Source organism: Mesoplodon densirostris, chromosome 1 (assembly GCF_025265405.1).
Source record: "Mesoplodon densirostris isolate mMesDen1 chromosome 1, mMesDen1 primary haplotype, whole genome shotgun sequence".
Taxonomy (NCBI): domain Eukaryota; kingdom Metazoa; phylum Chordata; class Mammalia; order Artiodactyla; family Ziphiidae; genus Mesoplodon; species Mesoplodon densirostris.
In genome coordinates, this window is record NC_082661.1 from 105,444,513 (window position 1) to 105,465,150 (window position 20,638).

Genomic DNA, 20,638 nt, shown 5'->3' on the forward strand with positions numbered 1-20,638 from the left:
GGTGTATAAAATTATTTTGTTATTTTGAAATTCTTTTTTAAACATGGAGAGAATAAGTGAGCACTATATCTGCCAAAAAAAAAAAAACATGGTCCACAGCAAAAAAAGTCTTCAAAAAAATTTTAAAAAGTGGGCAAAGGATCCGAATAGACATTTTTCCAAAGAAGATATTCACATAGCCAAGAGGTACATAAAAAGGTGCTCAACATCCTTAATCATTAGGAAACTGCAGGTCAAGACCACAATGACATATCACTTCACACCTGTTAAAATGGCTATCATCAAAAAGACAAGAAATAACAAGTACTGGTGAGGCTGCAGAAAAAAAGGGAACCCTTGTGCACTATAATAGGAATGTAAATCGGTGCAGACACTGTGGAAAACAGTACAGAGGTTCCTTAAAAAATTAAAAATAGAACTACCAAAGGAGGAGTCAAGGTGGAACGGTGGGAAGACGCGGAGTTAGCCTCTCACCACAACTAGGGCGCTTGCCAGCCGCTGGTGGGGGACTCTGACCCCCAAGGAGACAGGAGGAACCCTAGAGTAAACCAGTAGGATGTAGGGGGACCATGGGGGGAGGAGAAGTGGAAGCCAGACAAGATCGGCATCCCTGAGGCTGGGGAGATCAGGAGAGGCAGGTGGGAGGGACTCTCCAGGAAGAGCAGGAGAAGAGTGGAGGGCGATCGCCCGGTCTACTCGGGCCAGGGAGCCTGCTGAGCTTCCAAGCCGCTCCCCCAGCCCCCAAAGCCCCATCCAGGCCGCATGGGTCCTGGGGGCATAGGAGGGAGGCCAGGGAGATCAGGAGTGGCAGGCGGGAGGGGCCATCCAGGAGGAGTGGGAGAGGAGCGGAGGGCGATTGCCCAACCCACTGGGGCCGGGGGAGCCTGCTGAGCTCCCAGGCCAGTCCCCCCTGCAATGCAAAGCCCTCTCCAGGCCGTGTGGGTCCTGGGGGCATAGGAGGGAGGCCAGGGAGATCAGGAGAGGCAGGCGGAAGGGGCCCTCTGGGAGGAGCAGGAAAGGAGCAGTGGGCAATTGCCTTGCCCCCTGGGGCCCAGGGAGCCTGCTGAGCTCCCAGGTCAGTCTCCTGTCCCCCAAAGCCCCCTCCAGGTCACATGGGTCCTTGCGGACACAGGAAGGAAGCCGAGGGGAGAACAGGAGAGGCAGGCCCAGGACCAGATGGCTTCACAGGCAAATTCTATCAAACACTTAGAGGAGACCTAACACGAATCCTTCTCAAACTCTTCCAAAAAATTGCTGAGGGAGAAACACTCCCAAATTCATTCTATGAAGCCACCATCACTCTGATACCAAAACCAGAAAAAGATATCACAAAAAAAGAAAATTATAGACCAATATCACTGATGAACATAGATGCAAAAATCCTCAACAAAATACTAGCAAACAGAATCCAAGAGCACATTAAAAGTATCACACACCATGATCAAGTGGCATTTATCCCAGGGATGCAAGGATTCTTCAATATATGCAAATAAATCAATGTGATACACCACATTAACAAATTAAGGAATAAAAACCATATGATTATCTCAATAGATGCAGAAAAAGCCTTTGACAAAATTCAACACCCATTTATGGTAACAACTCTCCAGAAAATGGGCATAGAGGGAATCTACCTCAACATAATAAAGGCCATACATGACAAACCCACAGCAAGCATCATACTCAATGGTGAAAAACTGAAAGCATTTCCACTAGGATCAGGAACAAGACTCTTGCCACTTTTATTCAACATAGTTTTGGAAGTCCTAGACACAGCAATCAGAGAAGAAAAAGAAATAAAAGGAATACAAATTGGAAAAGAAGAAGTAAAACTGTCACTATTTGCTGATGACATGATACTATACCTAGAAAATCCTAAAACTGCCACCAGAAAACTACTAGAACTAATCAATGAATTTGGTAAGGTTTCAGGATACAAAATTAATGCACAGAAATCTCTGGCATTCCTATACACCAACAATGAAAAATCAGAAAGAGAAATTAAAGAAACACTCCCACTTACCATTGCAACAAAAAGAATAAAATACCTAGGAATAAACCTGCCTAAGGAGGCGAAAGACTTGTACTCAGAAAACTATAAGACACTGATGAAAGAAATCAAAAATGACATAAACAGATGGCGAAATATACCATGTTCATGGATTGGAAGAATCAATATTATGAAAACGACTATACTACCCAAAGCAATCTACAGATTCAATGCAATCCCTATCAAACTACCAAACTACAGAATTAGAACAAAAAATCTTACAATTCGTATGGAAACACAAAAGACCCCAAATAGCCAAAGCAGTCTTGAGAAAGAAAAACAGAGTTGGAGCAATCAGGCTTCCTGACTTCAACCTATACCACAAACCTACAGAAATCAAGACAGCATGGTACTGGCACAAAAACAGAAATATAGATCAATGGTACAGGACAGAATGCCCAGAGATAAACCCACGTATATATGGGCATCTGATTTATGACAAAGGAGGCAAGAACATACAATGGAGAAAAGACAGCCTCTTCCAATAAGTGGTGCTGGGAAAACTGGACAGCTACATGTAAAAGAATGAAATTAGAACACTACCTAACATCATACACAAAAATAAACTCCAAATAGATTAAAGACTTAAATGTAAGACCAGACACTATAAAACTTTTAGAGAAAACATAGGAAAAACACTCTTTGACATAAACCAAAGCAAGATCTTTTCTGACCCACCTTCTAGAGTAACAGAAATAAAACAAAAACAAACAAATGGGACTTAATTAAACTTAAAAGCTTTTGCACAGCAAAGGAAACCATAAACAAGACAAAAAGACAACCCTCAGAATGGGAGAAAATATTTGCAAATGAAACAACAGACAAGGGATTAATCTCCAAAATATACAAACAGCTCATGGAGCTCAATATCAAAAAAAACAATCCAGTTAAAAAACAGGTGGAAGACCTAAATAGACATTTCACCAAGAAAGACATACAGATGGCCAAGAGGCACATGAAAAGATGCTCAACATCACTAATTATTAGAGAAGTGCAAATCAAAACTACAATGAGGTATCACCTCATGCCGGTCAGAACAGCCATTATCAAAAAAACTAGAAACAATAAAAGCTGGAAAGGGTGTAGTGAAAAGGGAACCCTCCTACACTGTTGGTGGGAATGTAAATTGATACAACCACTATGGAAAGCAGTATGGAGGTTCCTTAAAAAACTAAAAATAGAACTACCATATGACCCAGCAATCCCACTACTAGGCATATACCCTGAGAAAACCATAATTCAAAAAGTGACATGTTCCACAATGTTCACTGCAGCACTATTGACAATAGCCAGGACATGGAGGCAACCTAAGTGTCCACTGACAGATGAATGGATAAAGAAGATGTGGTACATATATTTACAAGGGGATATTACTCAGTCATAAAAAGAAACGAAATTGAGTTATTTGTAGTGATGTGGATAGACCGAGAGTCTGTCATGAAGAGTGAAGTAAGTCAGAAAGAGAAAAACAAATACCGTATGCTAACACATATATACGGAATCTAAAAAAAAAAAAAATGGTACTGATGAACCTAGTTGCAGGGCAGGAATAAAGAGGTAGACATAGAGAATAGACTTGATGACATGGGGTAGGAGGGCGAAGCTGGGGCGAAGTGAGAGTATCATTGACATATACACACTACCAAATGTAAGATAGTTGGCTGGTGGGAAGCAGCAGCATAGCATAGGGAGATCAGTTCGGTGCTTTGCGATGACCTAGAGGGGTGGGATAGGGAGGATGGGAGGGAGGATGGGAGGGAGGCTCAAGAGGGAGGGGATATGGGGACATGTGTATGCATATGGCTGATTCGCTTTGTTGTGCAACAGAAACTAACATGGTATTGTGAAGCAATTATACTCCAATAAAGATCTATTAAAAAAAATAGAACTACCATATGATCCAGCAATCCCACTTATGGGTATATACCTGAAAGAAACAAAATCACTAACTCAAAAACATACCTGCGGGACTTCCCTGGTGGTGCAGTGGTTAAGATCTGCCTGCCAACGCAGGGGACACCAGTTCGATCCCTGGTCCGGGAAGATCCCACATGCTGAACAACTAAGCCCGTGCACCACAACTACTGAGCCTATGCTCTAGAGCCCGTGAGCCACAACTTCTGAGCCCACGTGCCACAACTACTGAAGCCCGTGCTCCACAATAAAAGCCACCGCAATGAGAAGTCCGTGCACTGCAACAAAGAGTAGTCCCCACTCACCACAACTCGAGAAAGCCCGCGTGCAGCAACGAAGACCCAATGCAGCCAAAAATAAGTAAGTAAATGTTCCTTAAAAAGAAAAAAAAAAAAAGATACCTGCGCTCCCATGTTCACTGCAGCATTAATCACAGGAGCCAAGACACGGAAACAACCCAAGTGTCTACTGATGTCAGAAGCCATCCTGGAGCCATTGCACCATGACAAAGTCATGAGCAACGGAAGGCGAAACTGCAAGGCAGCGCCGTGCCAGGAAGGTGGACTACAGCTCCGTTGTTATGTTTTATGATAATAAATTTACATCCAGGGGCAATTTTGGGGGGATGTTGCTCCACGTGAAAGAAAAATTCCTCTAGGACTCCCCCTCCTGAAACTACCATAGAATGGGAAGTACCCACTAAAGCCCCGGGGAAATGGGTAAAGAATTAAGAGCCTGGAACTAAGGGGATGTTTTTATGAAAAACACCCTCTAGTATGGAGTTATGGCCATGGGCCGGAGTTCCTGATGACATAGGAAATTTATGGTTCTATTATAAAGGAAGATTAATTATAGAAAAGCAAATGACTAGAGCAGAATTGGTTGCCAGGATAGGGAGAAAACACTGTCTCAGTTGAAGGAAACAATGAGAAAGAGCATGCAGGTACATTGTAAATATTTTCATGGAAACATTGTAAAAGGTTGCCCATGCAAGAAGAGAAATAGGAACAAGTAGCTCCAACTTTTACAATTGAAATAATCATATAACTGCTTGGCTTGGTTACTAAGAAACAACCTGTGATTAATGGGAACTTGGGGAAATATTTTAATAGGACATCTAGAAACTAGGGGATATTTAAAAAAAAATCTTTATAGAACATTTTGAGGTTTGATTGTGCTAAGATTGTTTGGCCACGTACCTGGTAATGTAATCAACTACAATATATAAACCTGTGATTGTAAACAACAGAAGAAGAATGAAGAATAAAGACATGAGAAAGAGAAACATGCAATGCTGATACTTTAAGTGTAATAGAATTATTTCCTTCGCTGACGCTATCCATCCCTCGGGTATCCCTGGACTCGCTGGAGCTGGACTCCGGCACACTGAAGCATGAGTGGATAAAGAACGTGTGACACACATACACACACAGGAATATTATTTAGCCATAAAAAAGAAGAAAATCCTGTCATTTGCAACAGCATGGATGGACCTTGAGGGCATGGTGCTAAGTGAAATAAGTCAGAGAAAGATGAATACTGTATGATCTCACTTACATGTGGAATCTAAAAAAACCAATCTCATAGATATAGAGATCAGACTGACAGTTGCCAGAGGTGGGGGCGGGTGGCTGGGGAAATGGGTGAAGGTGGTCAAAAGGTACAACCTTCCAGTTACAAGTGTGGAATCAACCACAGAAACCTCAGCTCAAGTTGGACTTGGGACAGGACTGTAGGGGAAGCTCTCACGTCTACTGAAGAAGGTCTCTCCTTCCTGCTGGAGAGTAAGTAAGGGACGCCAAGTAGGCGCACATCTCCTCCTGTTTGGGGTGATTGACAGTGCACAAGAACACATGCAATTAAGAGGCTGGAAAGAGAAGACTGAAGGAGAAGTCAAGGGACGAGGGAGTTTCAGCGAGCAGAAGTCTGTCCACGGAATTGGGCTGCAGGGTCCGGGAAGATGAGGACCTGGGAAAGCCCACACGTGGCCTTTGCACAGGCATTTCTGGTAATGAGATCAAGAGGCAAACCGCTGAGGATGGAGAGAAAGAGGGAAAGCAGAGCACTAGAAGCAACAACAAGAAACTCCTGAAACATTTCTTTTGAAAAACTGTGTAGTAAACAAGAAGAGGAGGACAATTCAGGAAGCTGCAAAGAAAGGGTTTGTTCCGCCTCGTAGGCTGGATCAGCAGCGCAGCTCTAGGTGAGAATGAAAGACAGACATATATGTCTTGCAGCGTGGAGTGTGCAGCGAAGACAGCGTGAGTGAGTGAAGGAGACACTCAAGACACAAACTGGAAGAACTGATCATGGGAAGAGCAAACACAAGAGGGGATGGGGACCAGGATGGGGGACGAGATGTTAGACGGAGGAACTGGACAGGCACTGGTGGTAGCCTGGGGCTAGACTCTCGCGGGGGAACCGGCACTGCTGATGGTGTGCGACGTACGAGGACTGGCCCAGGCTCTAGACACCTCCCCCCACCATCCCACCACCTGGGAGCTCACACATTACGACCCCCGTGACTCAGTTACTTCAGCTAGAACATGGATATCACGGTGTGTGCCGGGGCCACAGCAAGTGCTCTGCAAACATTAGCTGCTACACTTACCATCACCACCCCAAGAAGCAGCATGACATAATGGGAAACAAAAAATTCTTGGGTTTTCACTCTTGGTTTTATCATATGACCGTTCAGAACCTGAATTCTCTCGTCAGTAGAAATGGGGAACTATCTCATAGAGTTGTTCTAAGGGTTGATGGGGATAATCATGTAAAAGGTACCACACACCCCTAAGAGAACACCACCAGCAGCCCCATCCTGGCCCAAGCATGAATCTGAATCAGTACCCATTTTATCACTGCAGGAAGACCATTTTCTCCTCCTTCTAGTAATCCTACTTTGACCCACACATAAAATACTGGGAAGAGAGCTTTGCCTGCAAGGAAGGAAGGGAGAGGGTCAGGAATGGCTCCACCGCCCACTGCTGCCCTCGGCTGGGTGAGCCCTGGACGGCAGCGGGGAGGGCACACGGTGGGGGCTGGCAGAGGTGCGCGGGGGACTGGAAAACATGGTGAGCAGTTAGGAAGCCTTACTGTGGCCACAGGCCGGAGGACTCAACCCAGCCCTGCCTGCAACAAAGCAATGGACGCTGTCAGCCTCCTGCCGTGGCTCCACCTTCTGCTTCTATCTGGCCTGTCTCAGTGGAGAGGACGAGGTGTTAGTTACCCAGAACCTATAAAATGGAGACTAGGTAACTTTCTTGGCTCTTCTGTTTATGCTGGATTGAATGTGAAATAGGCAAACGACTTTGGGATTTATACCCCGCCACAACAACAGGGGTATCAGAAAATGAGAGGTCAAGGCCATTACTCAGACTAGTTCCTGTTCTAAGAAATGATACCTGAAATGGGCAAATTCAAAGATCTCAATTTTCAACGGAGGGGTGAAATTATTGTCATTGTTTAAGCAATGCATAAATAAAAATTACCAACTTTAGATGCTAAAGACACCTTATTTATATAAAAGACAAGATGATTTATTTTATCTCAAAACCAACCAACACAGTAATTCTGCTGCCTGGTGTCTTTAAAAGAAATGGCATCAAAATACACGAGGAGATAGAAACAGACATTTGTACACACCCATACACCCCTTATTTACAAATACTGGACCAACTGAACAATGTCCAAAGACACGAGTGGCAAAACCCACATGCCCCGATACCCAGCCCGGGCCCCGGAGCTGAGCACGGCCTTCTCGATATTCCACTCCATGCATGGCTGTTCAACTTTAACCAAAATTAGATTGAATAAAAGCTCCTCAGTCACAATACCACACTTCCAGTGCCCATCAGCTATGTGTGGCCAGAAGCAACTGGGTTAGTGCAGACACAGAACATCTGCACACTGCAGGAAGCTGGACTCGACAGCACTGCAACAAACCATAAAAGTATTTCCCCTGATTTCTGAGAAAAGGAAGAGGAAGTTAGAGCAACGGGTGAGTGAACAGCACGGAAATCCACTTGGATGCGCCTAAGGCCGCAGAATGCACTGCTCTTATCCAAAGAAGGTAGAAAGCCGTCCTTCGATGTGAACTGGTACCCTTCTGGTGTCAGATCCAAACCAACCGATGGCCAAATATTAAAATGGCCCATATACTAAAAACAACTTATTCTTCATATGGCTTAATTATTTCCTCAACTTTACACTTATCACAGTGGGTGGGACATAAATCAAAAGATCCTCAAAAAGAAAATTATTTCAATGGTAAGTAAACAAGGTGGCTTGAAGCTGTAAACCATCATCAAAATTAAATTCTGGCCACACTCTTGTGCCGAGGGCGACAGCAGGTACGTGAAGCAACCATGAAGAGGTGTTCTTCTTTATCGCTCCCAGGCCGCGTGAGCCCAGGTCCCTGCCCACCTCCTCAGCCCCTCCGAGCCCTCACCCCTCTCGGCAGGAACACTCTCTCCGAAGGGCCAGCTCCTTCTCCTTCAGGCCTTAGCTCAGCAGCCCCCTAGGAGAACCAGCCCCTACTGCCCGCCCCTGTGCTGGCTGTCACTGTGCTTTTGTTTCCTTCTCAGGAGATAGCAAGACTTGTGGTGACATACCTGTGTATTGTCTGCCCTGCTAGACTGAGCACCACAGAGGCAGGAATCACGTCAGCTGTACTGACTACCGCACACCCAGGGCCCAGCGCAGTGGCGGCAGACTCAGGGCATCTTTGTTGAATGAATAAAGGTTGACAGTGGTAACTATCTTCTGCTCTAATGGTATGTATGTGGGTATGTGTGTGTTTTAATTTGTATTAAAGTAATACACACACATGATTTTTAAATCCCATAACAGACGGGGTCTTCTGATTTTACAGGTGCCCTGCCCCATCCCTCTTAAGGCGACTATTTGTTATCGTTCTGTTTTCAGTTGTGGTGGTTACCTCCAAACTTGCCTTGGTATGCTTTCATCACTTGCAGTGGACGTCAGTTATTCCGTCTGCTCCCCTTACCTTACTACTGGAAAGTAACCATTTCTCCCAAAGGAATGCTGTCCAGCCTCTCACCCAGCCCAGGCTGGCCAGAGCACCCAGGGCTCACGAGTCCCTCACAGGACTCCCACAGGGGCTGAGACCAGAGGCCATCCTTTCTGCCACGGGGAAGGAGCCCCACAGAAAACAAAGCCAACACAGTAAAAGAGCTGAGACGTGGAAATACACGATGCGGCAACAGAATTAAACACACCAGAGGCAGTCACACCCAAAGAGAGCACCTACCCCCACACTTCCAGGACTCAAACCACCTCCAGATTTGCTTCATATTTGGACCATGACTTCCTTGCTGTTTGTTTTTCCTAGAGATTAGAATTGCCTTTCATTTTTCTTGCTGAGAAAAGAAGGATATGCCTATAACTAGCAAGACATTCCTTTTGAAAACACTCATTCCTGTTGAAAAACACTGACTGTCCTAAGGTGGGCTGGTTGCTTCCTATGCTTGCTACATGGCTGGGATCTTGTGACTTCTCTCTTGAGTGCACTGTTTTTTTAAATCCAAAATCGTATGTAAAGGTAACAAAAACATTTTGACTTTCCAAATCTTTAAAACAGGAGGAAGCACCCAGGTTTACTGTTTTCATCAGCACAACGTCTTCAAAGGCACACTGAGCGGAGCAGAGCTCACACTGGGCAGCACCTCCTTACATCCTGAGAGTGTGCAGGGCAGGGCAGGGCAGGGGATATACAGATGCTCTAATAAGACTAGTGTGATGCACCTACCAGACTTGAAGATGTGGATCAGACACATGAGCAGCGTGCCTAGCTCCTGGCAGTAGAAAGTATGCTGCTGTTCACTCATTTCCACTCTTAGCTGTTTTGTAACAATGTCCTCTAAAAGGATGCCAACCAGTTGTAGCAGAAACCTTCAAAGAAAGGGAGGAGGGTGACAGTGAAGTAGGTGCCTATTGTGGAGCACTTCTGGGAGGCACACACGTGAAAGTAATATACACAGTAGATATGGGTAGGGTAAAAATGCAAGTACAGTGAAGTGTTCAATGTCAGCCCTCTGGATTAAGTCACTTTACCTCTCTGCGTATCACTTTCCTCACTAATGAGATGGCAGGAATCATACCACCTTTAAAGGACTGTCAGGAGGGTAAAATGACCTGCAGTGTTTCTTCAAAACTTTATAAACCATAAAGTAGGCTGATAACCCACCACAGGAATTTAATGTATCCTCCACTTTAGCCCCTTGCTTAAATGTAACAGCAGGAGCCACAGGCTGCCTTGCTGAACCTGCGGACAAACGGGTGTCGTGCAGTTTCACTGGATTTATCTCCACAAACACAATGGCGCCCCAGGCCCTGATGACCAACCAAGGGCAGCTACATGGACATTACGGTGGACCCGGCAGGAAGGAGCAGGTTTTCAGGAACTGTGCTTCCTGGACACGCTCTACGAGGTATAAGTCAGCGTGCACCCCGAATCCAGCAAAGGTGGATACACACTTGTCTACACAACAAGCCTTTTCAGTGCCTGAGCTGTGATCGGCACCCTCAAGGAGCTTCCCAAGAACTGGTAAGGGCAGATGTGATTTGATGCCACAAGTACACCCAGGGGAGCACAGTACAAGCGTTCCACCCTGGCGGGGAAGGGGATTTTACTACTGACAGTGTTTAGGGTGGCCAGCACCCAGTGGGAATAAACATAAGACTGACTTTTAGTGGGTTTTCCTAGGTTTTCAAATTCTCTGCAGGCAACCACGCCCTTATCGCCTGCACCCACCCGCTACCACCGTGCAGTCTTAACGAGGGTCTGATTCAGGATGTGACAGAGCCTGCAGACAGGCATGACCAAGGGCCACAGGTGAGGCTGGGCAAAGAAAACACACCGACACAGACTCAACCCACCTCGCAGAGCCGAAGCGAGACTCAGTGATCCCAAACACCGCACGACGGCCTGAGGACATGGACTAGCGGAAGGCTCAGATTTAGAGCATACCTGGAAAATGTTTCTTCTGGCAAATTCTTCGTTTGTCTCCCTTCACTGTGTTCTTCCAGTACTGAATTACTGTCCCCATCTCTTAACCTATTAATTATCGGACAGCAGAGTAAATATGGAGAGAAGGAAAGCTCCTGAATACGAGAAAGAACAATATCTTCAGTTGACTGGGAAATCAGAACCCTCAAAATGGCTAGGATTCCGGATATCCATAGTTGAACAGTGCTCACAGATGCCTAAAGGAAGGAAAATAAGTAAGTTATAGCTAAAGAAAAAAGAGGATTAAGTTTTTCCTGATTGCCAATTTCATTTATGAAAATCATCCTGATTTTACATTTCCACCAGTAAGTCTGTCTCATTGGTTCTCAAAGTGTGGTCCCAGACAAGCAGCATCAGTACCATCTGGGAACCTGTTTAAAATGCAAATACTAAGGCTCCACCCTGGGCCCAGCAGAAACCCCCAGGTGCCCACACAGTGGTGAACCCAAGATGCCATCAGGAGGCTGGATACTCACCAGGGTATCTGGGGTGACAAACATACTCCGTAAAAGCATGTCCACGGGACGGAGGGAGGAAGGGGCCAAAATCTCAAATAACGTATTTAACACTCCAAGTGCTTCGTGAGAATCAATGTGCATCTGTTGCAATTAAACGTCACAGATGTTTCCCCGTAAGCCAACTGAAATGCCAACTTTTATATCTCATATCAGTTGTCTCAAGGTCAAATGACCTTGACCATGCATCATTCCCACCCCCACATTTAAATACATTTTAACTTCAGTAGTGAACCAAGTAAACGTTTTTTAGAACAACACTGTAACACAGCTGTATTTTTTCCACGATAGAAATCTTTGCATTTAGATTTTTATTAAATAAACCACAGATGCTTTGTGTAAAAAATTCAAATATGTAAAAGTATGAAAAATATCAACTGAAACCTCACCGCCCTGACCCAGTCACCATCCACACTTCAGGAACCAGCCTCTCTCGCATCTCTTTACACACATGTAATGTACCTAAATGGGTATCATACACACTGTATCTTTTTTCTTTCTTTACTGGCACCCCATCCCTACCCCACTATGTAGTAACAAATGTTAGCAAATTAGTGTATTTCTCATTAACTTTCTCCACATTCCTATACGTGTAGAGAGATTTTTGTTTAAGTTGTTTTGAAAAATCATGTTATAAATGTCTCTGCTTTTTTCCATTAAAAATATAATGGAGAACTCCGAAGGCAACAGGTTTTAAAACCTAACATTTTTAAAATTTTGTTGGCCTCTCCGTGCGGCATGCAGGATCTTAGTTCCCCACCCAGGGATCGAACCTGGCCCCCCCAGCAATGGAAGGGCAGAGTATTAACCACTGGACCGGCAGGGAAATCCTCCTAACATTATTTTTAAAGGTTGCAAAATATTCCAAATTAAGTCTCTACCACAGTACATTCAACCACTCCCCTACTGATGATTTTCATCACTACTAACGAGTGTGTATACACACAGTAACATCTCCACAGAGGGCAATTTTCTCAAGGTGCAGGTCTGAGCCCTGCCTGGCGTGGAGCCGCCCCTCTGCGGTGGGAAGAAGCCTCTTCCTGGGGCCCACCCACCGGCTATGACCCTCTGGCTATGACCTGTCAGCTACGCAGCCACGGAGCCCTGGGTCTGGTGGTGCTCAGGGACGCCACGACGGCACAGCCGCCTGTCCTGCAGAGGCAGTTCCCCTCTGCTCTTGCCCTCGGGGTGGACACTGGCCCTCGTCCCCCCCAGCTTGGCCGGCTGCCGCCACGTCTCTCCCTCTCTCCTCCTGCTCTCTCACCAGCGCATGCTGGCTGGGCTTCTGTTCCCTCCGCTCCACCAAAGCCGCTCCCCAGGGACCTGCATGCGGCCAAGTGCGGGTCAGCTCCCAGGGCCCGTCTGCTTGGCTCGGCAGCAGCTCCCAGCGATCAGTCCTTCCTCCGGGAAACACCTTTTCTTCTCGGTTGTAAGAATACCACGCCGCCTGCTCCTGCCTGTCTCGTCCATGGGCCCCCTTGCCTCCCGAGGCTCGGCCTTCTCCCACTGCCCAGCTACCCTGGGCCCCGCAGCGACCTCGTCCACCCTCAGGCCTGCCCTCCAGTTCTCACCCCAAAGGCCTCCTCCAGCCTCCCTGGCGCCACCAGGTGTCCCAAACAAACACATCCAAACCAGGCTCTGACCTCCTCCCGAAACCCGCTCCTTCCATGGTCCCCCCAAAGCCATCACGCTACAGCCACCTGCCCGCCCCTCCTCTCACATCCCTCACCCCACCTAAGCCGTCAGCAAAGCTCACTGGTTCTGCATCCGAGCTGCGTCCAGCAAACGCCCCTTCTCGCCCCTTCGCTCCCACCCCTGGTCCACACAGGCCCTGAGCCACGAGTGGCTCTCCCTACAACCCCGTCCGCCTGTTCAACTCTCAAGTTCACCCTGACCCCCTTCGTACCAAGCCCTCCGAGGGCTCCCCCAGTCCTCCACCCGGAGAGCTCTTCCCCAGGCATCTGCTTGGCTCATCCCTCACCTCCTTCAAGTCCCCGCAGATGTCACCCATTCAACACTGTCACCCCCAGCCGACACACCTCCCCTCCCTCCAGCACGCTCGTCTGACATTTTCTACACTTCACTAGTTTACACCCCTCTGCTGTCTCCCCACCCCATTCCAACTAAACGCTCACTCTGAGAGCGCCCGCTTCCCTAGCCGGGCCGACCCAGATGAACAAACAGGCATCTGCTGACTGTACCCAAAGTGCTTCAGACCCAGAGCTCTGCCAGCAGCTGGGACGGTTTCCTGGGGGGACCGTCCTCAGCGCGTCCCTGCTGCCTGGTTCCCAGGGTGGCACAGCACCCGGAGCACGGCGTCCTGCCCTCAACGCCGGGGGTTGGGGGGACGGCGGGTGGGGGCAGAAGTGGTTCAGAAGGCATGCGACTACTGGGCTCCATCCTACACATACAGCCAAACCAGTGCCGTCCACTGCGCTTGTGGAAACCACTGGCTGCATCATTTGACCACAGAAATCTTGATTAAATGACAGATAACTGCCAACTTACTTTATACGTGATAAGGAAAAACACTCCCCTACAGAGCAAACAGAAGACGTTTGACTGAGCAGAATGAGGGAGACAGGGTGTAAGCAGGAAAGGACGCAGCCCTGGAGGCACTTCCCAAGGGCGCCTTGGGACCCAGGGGACGTCTCTACCTCTGGCCTCACACTCGTCCAGATGGCACCAGTAACGACCATAAAATGTACCCACCATGATCCGACGAAAAGCCCACCACAAGCGCCCACCTCTCACGAGCATCTTCACCCAGTTCCATGGTGCCACAGTGACCCCACACGCGGGGGGAGGGGGACAAACCTGTTGCCTGGCCAACATCGGGAGGATGATGTCGGCTACCTGCCGAGACAGCCGCTTCCACTTGTCCTCGCTCTCCTTGTGGCACTGCTGCAGGACCAGGATGAACATCTCCAACACCTGCACAGAGGGAACGGCTGGAAGACACTCGGACCCCAGCCCACGTGCCCCCAGGAGGGCCAACGCAGCCCTGGCCCCGGGACACGCAGGAGGACCACGGCACTGTCATCTCTATGGCTTTACAAGACTCACAACCAGAGGAAAGGCATGAAAGGAAAGCCAAACTCATCTCAGCCTTTGGCAGGACACAAGCACAGCCTTGACTAAACTGTTGTGCAGACACCTCTGGCTTTTGTGTGTATTAACATCTCTGCAAAGGTCACCTTCTACTGAGGACACCATACTTCAGAAGAGTTGGCCTTGGGTGAGCACGAGTTTGTTAGTGATCCCTTCTAAACAGAGACCCCTAAAAGCCTGTTTTGGTGAACACGGTCTCCCTGGCACACGACCACCGTGAAAATGCTGCCAGGAAGGCTTCCAGAATGACAGCAGACACGAGGAGCTCCTGCAAAGCTGAAAATGCTTATCACCCGCCTGTTCGCAGAAAAGCCTGCAGCCTGATCTATGAACGTACTGGCCAGGCTGAGCCCGTTCCCTGGAAAGCCGCCCGGCCGCCTCCACAGCTACCTCTCCCTTCGAGAGGCACTTCGGGCAGCACTTGCGGGACAGCGGCCACTCTGCACTCATCCCGACTCTCCTAACCCAAGACCCGCCCTCTCCGTTCCGTAAACCAGGCCGGGAGCTCTGGGGACGCTGCGCTGGCTGAGCTGCCCTCCAGGCCTCCCACTAAACTGCATGCTTGCCAAGAGCCGGTTATTGGTTCTCAAACCTCTTTATGGTAGTCATACTTTTTATTGTAATTACGGGATTTAATTAAACACTAAGCATTTAATTAAACATTACCTAGATTAACCAAAATGAGAATGCACAAAGAAAGTGCTTCTATGAGAAAATCTTATGATTTTATAAAGATTCAAAGACAAATAGCTAAAAAGAATTACCAAAATAAGTGAGGGCTAGGCAACTGTACCAGCTACAGAAGAGAATTCATTAAAAAGCCAGACTTCTGTTTTCAGACTGCCTCACACACCACCTGAAATTCCTACTCCACCTTAAGGAAAACGAAGCCAGAAATCAGCACCAAGAAAAAGACTCTGGCCCTCCCTCAACATAGTGGTAAATAAATGTACAAATAAAGTCATTAAATTATTTCACGTTTTTAAAAAAATCATTCTTTAGAACGCTACCATTTTGATCGACACTGTTGACTGGTATTTGATCCTCATTTTGGAAAAGAGGGCCTCCACCATGTTTACCGCCTTGAACGACCTTGTGACCGTCGGCCAGGCCACACTGCCTTAAAGACAGACACCACCAAGCCTTATGTCCCCCTGCGTCTTCCCGCCCGAGAGCCCAGGGCTGGCACAAAGCCACACTCACTGACAGCAGACAGCGGCCACGTGGCATTTCCTCCTGTCCCTGCAGGGACAAGGAAGGGTCAGTGACCACCCCACACCTCCTCTTACCTGATGGTACTGGATGAGTCTCAGTAACATTGACACCACCACCTCTTTCTGGGTTTCGAGCTCTTTTCCTGCATCAGCTTTATTGGTTCCTCTTAAAACGAAGAGGTCGTGGACTATAGGCTGCAGGGCTGGTATGGCTGTAGGCACAAAAGGGCCCACTGAGAAGGAAGTATGTGACAGATGCATTCGGAAGACAGCACTAACACCTCCAAATTATTTTCAAGAAATAAAGAAAACCCTGACCCATACTTGGCTTTGTGATAAGAGATAAATTAAGGTTATCAATGAGTGCCGTGAAATTACCTGTATACCATCCTGGAAGGCCATGGGTCTTCCTCTGACACTTGATAATGTTGTGAAATTTTTAAAAAACTAGGGTTTCTGTGACATAACATTATTTCTGACACAAAGAGACACAAATTCAAAATAATAAAACCTAACTAACCAAAATAGCAACATTCTATCCTCATGCATAATCTACTTAAAGATTTACCTGAAGAGAGAACAAACGCTTTTTCAATGGAAAACATTTAGTCAAAGTATTAGATTTCTATACTGTTTCAAGCAATTAAAGTCACTCTCTCAAATGTGTTTTCCCCCAAGTCGTGTCTTTCTCCAAAAGAGCAAAGTAAATTATTTTGCCTCACACCACCACTTGAATAAACTAAGAAAGGCCTTTCATTGAGAAGGATCAGCCCAGTCATGTCACCAAGATTACTGAAAGGCACACTCTCTCACCCTCAGTGACGCACACACACACGACACACTTGATGAGTTTTCTACAGACAACCAGGCTTCCCAGTAGAGAGCAGGGTGGTCTGGCTGCCCATCAATTTTCTATCCAAAGACCCTCTGATCTGGGAAACCTGAGTCATCCCTCTATTTGCCGTTTGCACTTTCAACTCTATCCAGTGACCCCAAGTCCATACGTGCAGTCATGTACCCCTGTGCTGAAGCATGGATTTGAGCCCTAGCAAGGCCATGGCTAAGGTGACCGTCTTGCTAGTGTGGAAATGGTGATTGCCGAGCCCCTCCACACCCCCGGCACCATGGCTCACTGGTCACCCTACTGCAGTATGCGGAATGGGGACCCTGGGTGCAGCAGCCAGCCGAGGTCTTGGGAGGCACCCCAATCACAGTTCAAAAGCCTACAGATTCCTGACGATGGAGCCAGAGAGGAGTCAGTAGGAAGTGCAGTTTAAAAAGTGCAAAAAAAGATTCACAGCTCCTTCCTAAACCACACCACCTCATTCCACAGGTGGGAAGGAGGCTGCCTGAGCAGCTGACTGTCACCTGTGGACCTCACTTAACCTGCTATGAAATAACCAGGCAAAACAGAAGGCCCTGAATCAAGGCCAAACTATATCTTCTAATACCACTGGACGAGAAATCCCATGTCCTTACAGAAGCTGGACTTTAAAATTCTTTGTTTCACACGGATAGACAAGAGTATTTATGTCAGACTCTATGTGCACCTTAGATTACCTCACTGTCTGTGTTTACCTAAGTGGATCATACACTCCTGGGAGTAAAGAGTGTGCTCTCTCCTTTTTGTAAACAACTCTAACCAGAGTGCACATGCGCACGCGTACACACGCACAGCCTACAGAGCACTGGGCAGCTGTCCACACAGGTGGAAGGTGGTGTCAGCACATGATGACCACTGAAGACCACAGTGAAAGGCTGTCCCGTTACCGTGTGTCACAGCTTTCCTCCCGCTGGCCATGATGCCGTCACAGAGCTGGATGATTTTAGGAATTCCAATGATCTGTTTTGAGTGATAGCGTTCATAAGATAGTAATACCAGGAAGAAAAAGACGTTTGGAATAATTGCCTCTGACTCCCTAGAAACAAAAACATCCATTTAGATGCTTCCTTTTAAAGTGAAGAAACGTAATCAATATAAACAGCATGAAATTACTCTCGATTCAGAGTTGAGAGAGCACATGTGAGAAAACGGAAGAGCACGAGGGGGGATGAGCGGGCACTGAGCTAAAGGACCCTCGGGACCCAGTTTAGTCCAGCTGACGTCCCCTCCGTGTTCCCGGCTTGAGGTGGGGCCAGCATGTCCTCTGGGGTGCCTGGGCTAAGTGAGGGCCTGGAGAAGGCGCCCAACAGCAGAAAAAGTAACTGACACCCAAAGGAGAAAAAGTAACCTCGAATCACATGGTCGAGAACAAGAAACTGGGCCTCCAGACCCAGGGGACTCTCAGAACACTTTCCTCTGCACTATGTTTCCCTAACTACTTATCAGTTAGTTCAGAAACTGAAGAATTTTAATTTTCTATAATTATACTTATAGGAGGAAGTATTCAAACCTAATAGTCTAGCAAAGAAAAACTGCAATTAATATAAATACAGTGCATAATAATTACCTTTATTAAAGAAAACTGCATTCAAAAACTGTCTTCTCTAAGATTAGAAAAATTAGTGCTCTATCAAGTGAGATTTCATTTAGAAAACTATTATAAATGCTTTGAAATATGAAATGAAAACTGACAACACATGTGATTATCAGACGCAGAACTACTTCTCAACGCGTCTTGAGATACTTATTCATTAATTTTTAGAAGAAACAAAAATCCACAGCATGTTAATCAGATTTCCATTAAAAATAATGCTTAGTAAAAATGCCTAACAATCCTTTAAGACAAATGCTCATCCTACATGTAGGGAATTCCCTGGCGGTCCAGTGGTTAAGACTCCATGCTTCCACTGCAGGGAGCACGGGTTCGATCCCTGGTCGGGGGAACTGAGATCCCGTATGCCGGGCGGTGCGGCAAATAACATAACATAATATAAAATTACATGTAATTATGTAACAAGGACAAGAAATCTAAAATAACAAAACGCTATTACCTGAACTGGCCTACTTCAATGTATTCAAACTGCTTCAGCACAAATCCAATAAACACCTACAGGCAGAAGAATAAAATTTTTACATCAATAATTAAAATGTGCAAACTAGGTTATTTTTCTTCATACTCGTTTGTATAAACCTTTAACAAGTTTCCTGACAGTAAATTCGTTTGTGTACAAGAATTCAAATATATTCTACTGTCACAGACTAGATAATTTCAAGACACTTCCAGAAATCCCTCTAAACACATTTACTGAACACTGAGGTGAAACCTGTTGGGAAACACAGATGATGAATTCCAGGAGCCACCAGGCAGCACCCAAAAGGCACACCAGCAGGCCTCATTCGCTCCAGCTCACGGCAAGCCGCACAGCACGGATTTCCTGAAACTGGCTTAGGAATAAAGATGCCCAAGTGAGTCCAACTTCTCCCCCCGCCCCAACATTCAAAGGAGCTGGGTACCGAGGGGTGCGGAGGGGAGGGTGGCCTTGAGAAGCAGAGGCAGGACTTCACAACTGGCTTACAGCCAGTTCTGTGTCACGTTCCAAGTGCCCAAATTCACTCTCCAACCTGAAGCATGGAGCTTATCTCCAGTTTCCTCCTCGCCCCCGGGTGTGATACAGACACACAGCAGGTGCTCAGTAAATCACTATCTGAACTGAGTTAAATCACTTGCCTGTTCTATTGATAGTTTTCTATCCTTGTTCATAAAAACTGTCAAGGTACTGAACCCTAAGAATTGGGGGGAAAGGGTGCTGAGTGACAGAAACAAACCGGAACAAACGTGGGGCGAGAGTACCCATGGCAAGAAAACCTAACGCCACCAAGTAAGAGGCAGAAAGTGCTGGGTTCGCGGTGAGGCCCGCGCGTCAGACCACCTGTGCGCGTGCGCGTGCACAGAGACGAGCACAGCACGGAATTCTCTCTCGACGCTTACGTATCAGATGGGGACTTTAGAAAGATAGAAGAAAGCAACAAAAATCATTCCGTTTTGGAGAAGCGCTCTGTGTAGAATGACTAAAGACAGAATTTGATAAAGGCCTGTCTGACCAGGGTATGGCCGAGTGGGGAGCTGTGCTCTTTCTCTGTCCACTGACAGCAGCCCCAGCAGAGACCGACCACCACCTGAGAGAATCAGTTTCCTCCCACAACGAGTCAGAAGGGGGAAACCGAGAAAGGCGGCCCGTGTCCTGATGAGAGTGCAGCCAGCCCGGGCTGTGCTCTCCCCTGGAGCAGCAGGTGCTGGGGAAGCCCTGGGAGGCCCCACCTTCCCAGGCTCCCCTCGCATGCCCGCGCCTGCCTCCCTCTCGGCCACGGCTGCCCACCACTTCAGGTGAGGGCCTCTCCCCACCCAAGCCCCTGCATCAGAGCACGGGAACCGTCCCGCAGTGAGCGTCGTCCCCAAGGAAGAAAACAGCTCTTTGGATGATTTTCCTCGGAGAACCAGAGCAGAGGGCGGGACAATGAAAATGCTGGGTCAAAACAGAGCCCCTGCCCCAAGCCCGCTCTCATCAGGTGACCCCCCAACACCACCTGTGGGGAAACGAGCGTCCTGAATGTGTTTGCTTGCTTCTCCTGGTGAGTTTCTCAAGGTGCGTGGCTGGTGGGTGGTTAGAGACCAGTCTCTGCTAGGGCTGCCGTCAGTGGACAGAGAAAGAACACAGCTCTCCACTCAACCGTACACTGGTCAGACAGGCCTTCATCAAATTCTCTCTTCAGTCATGCCACATAGAGCCCTTCTCCAAAACGGAGTGATTTTTGTTGCTTTCTTCTATCTTTCTAAAGTCCCCATCTGAGGGCCTCCCTGGTGGCGCAAGTGGTTGAGAGTCCGCCTGCCGATGCGGGGGATACGGGTTCGTGCCCCGGTCT

General features: G+C 47.3%; 1 protein-coding gene across 3 annotated transcripts in view; it reads right to left on the reverse strand.

Moving 5' to 3' along the window:
- The window catches only part of HTT (huntingtin), a 141,226-nt gene that overhangs the window by 38,943 nt on the left and 81,645 nt on the right, over positions 1-20,638 (reverse strand). For all 3 annotated transcript variants that reach the window (XM_060106695.1, XM_060106685.1, XM_060106679.1), the window contains 7 exons: positions 18,769-18,824; positions 17,605-17,753; positions 15,910-16,046; positions 14,327-14,443; positions 11,471-11,593; positions 10,956-11,191; positions 9,735-9,877 (listed from right to left, as the gene is read on the reverse strand). In XM_060106695.1, the coding sequence (XP_059962678.1) occupies positions 9,735-9,877; positions 10,956-11,191; positions 11,471-11,593; positions 14,327-14,443; positions 15,910-16,046; positions 17,605-17,753; positions 18,769-18,824 (961 nt within the window). The remainder of the gene's footprint in view (positions 1-9,734; positions 9,878-10,955; positions 11,192-11,470; positions 11,594-14,326; positions 14,444-15,909; positions 16,047-17,604; positions 17,754-18,768; positions 18,825-20,638) is intronic.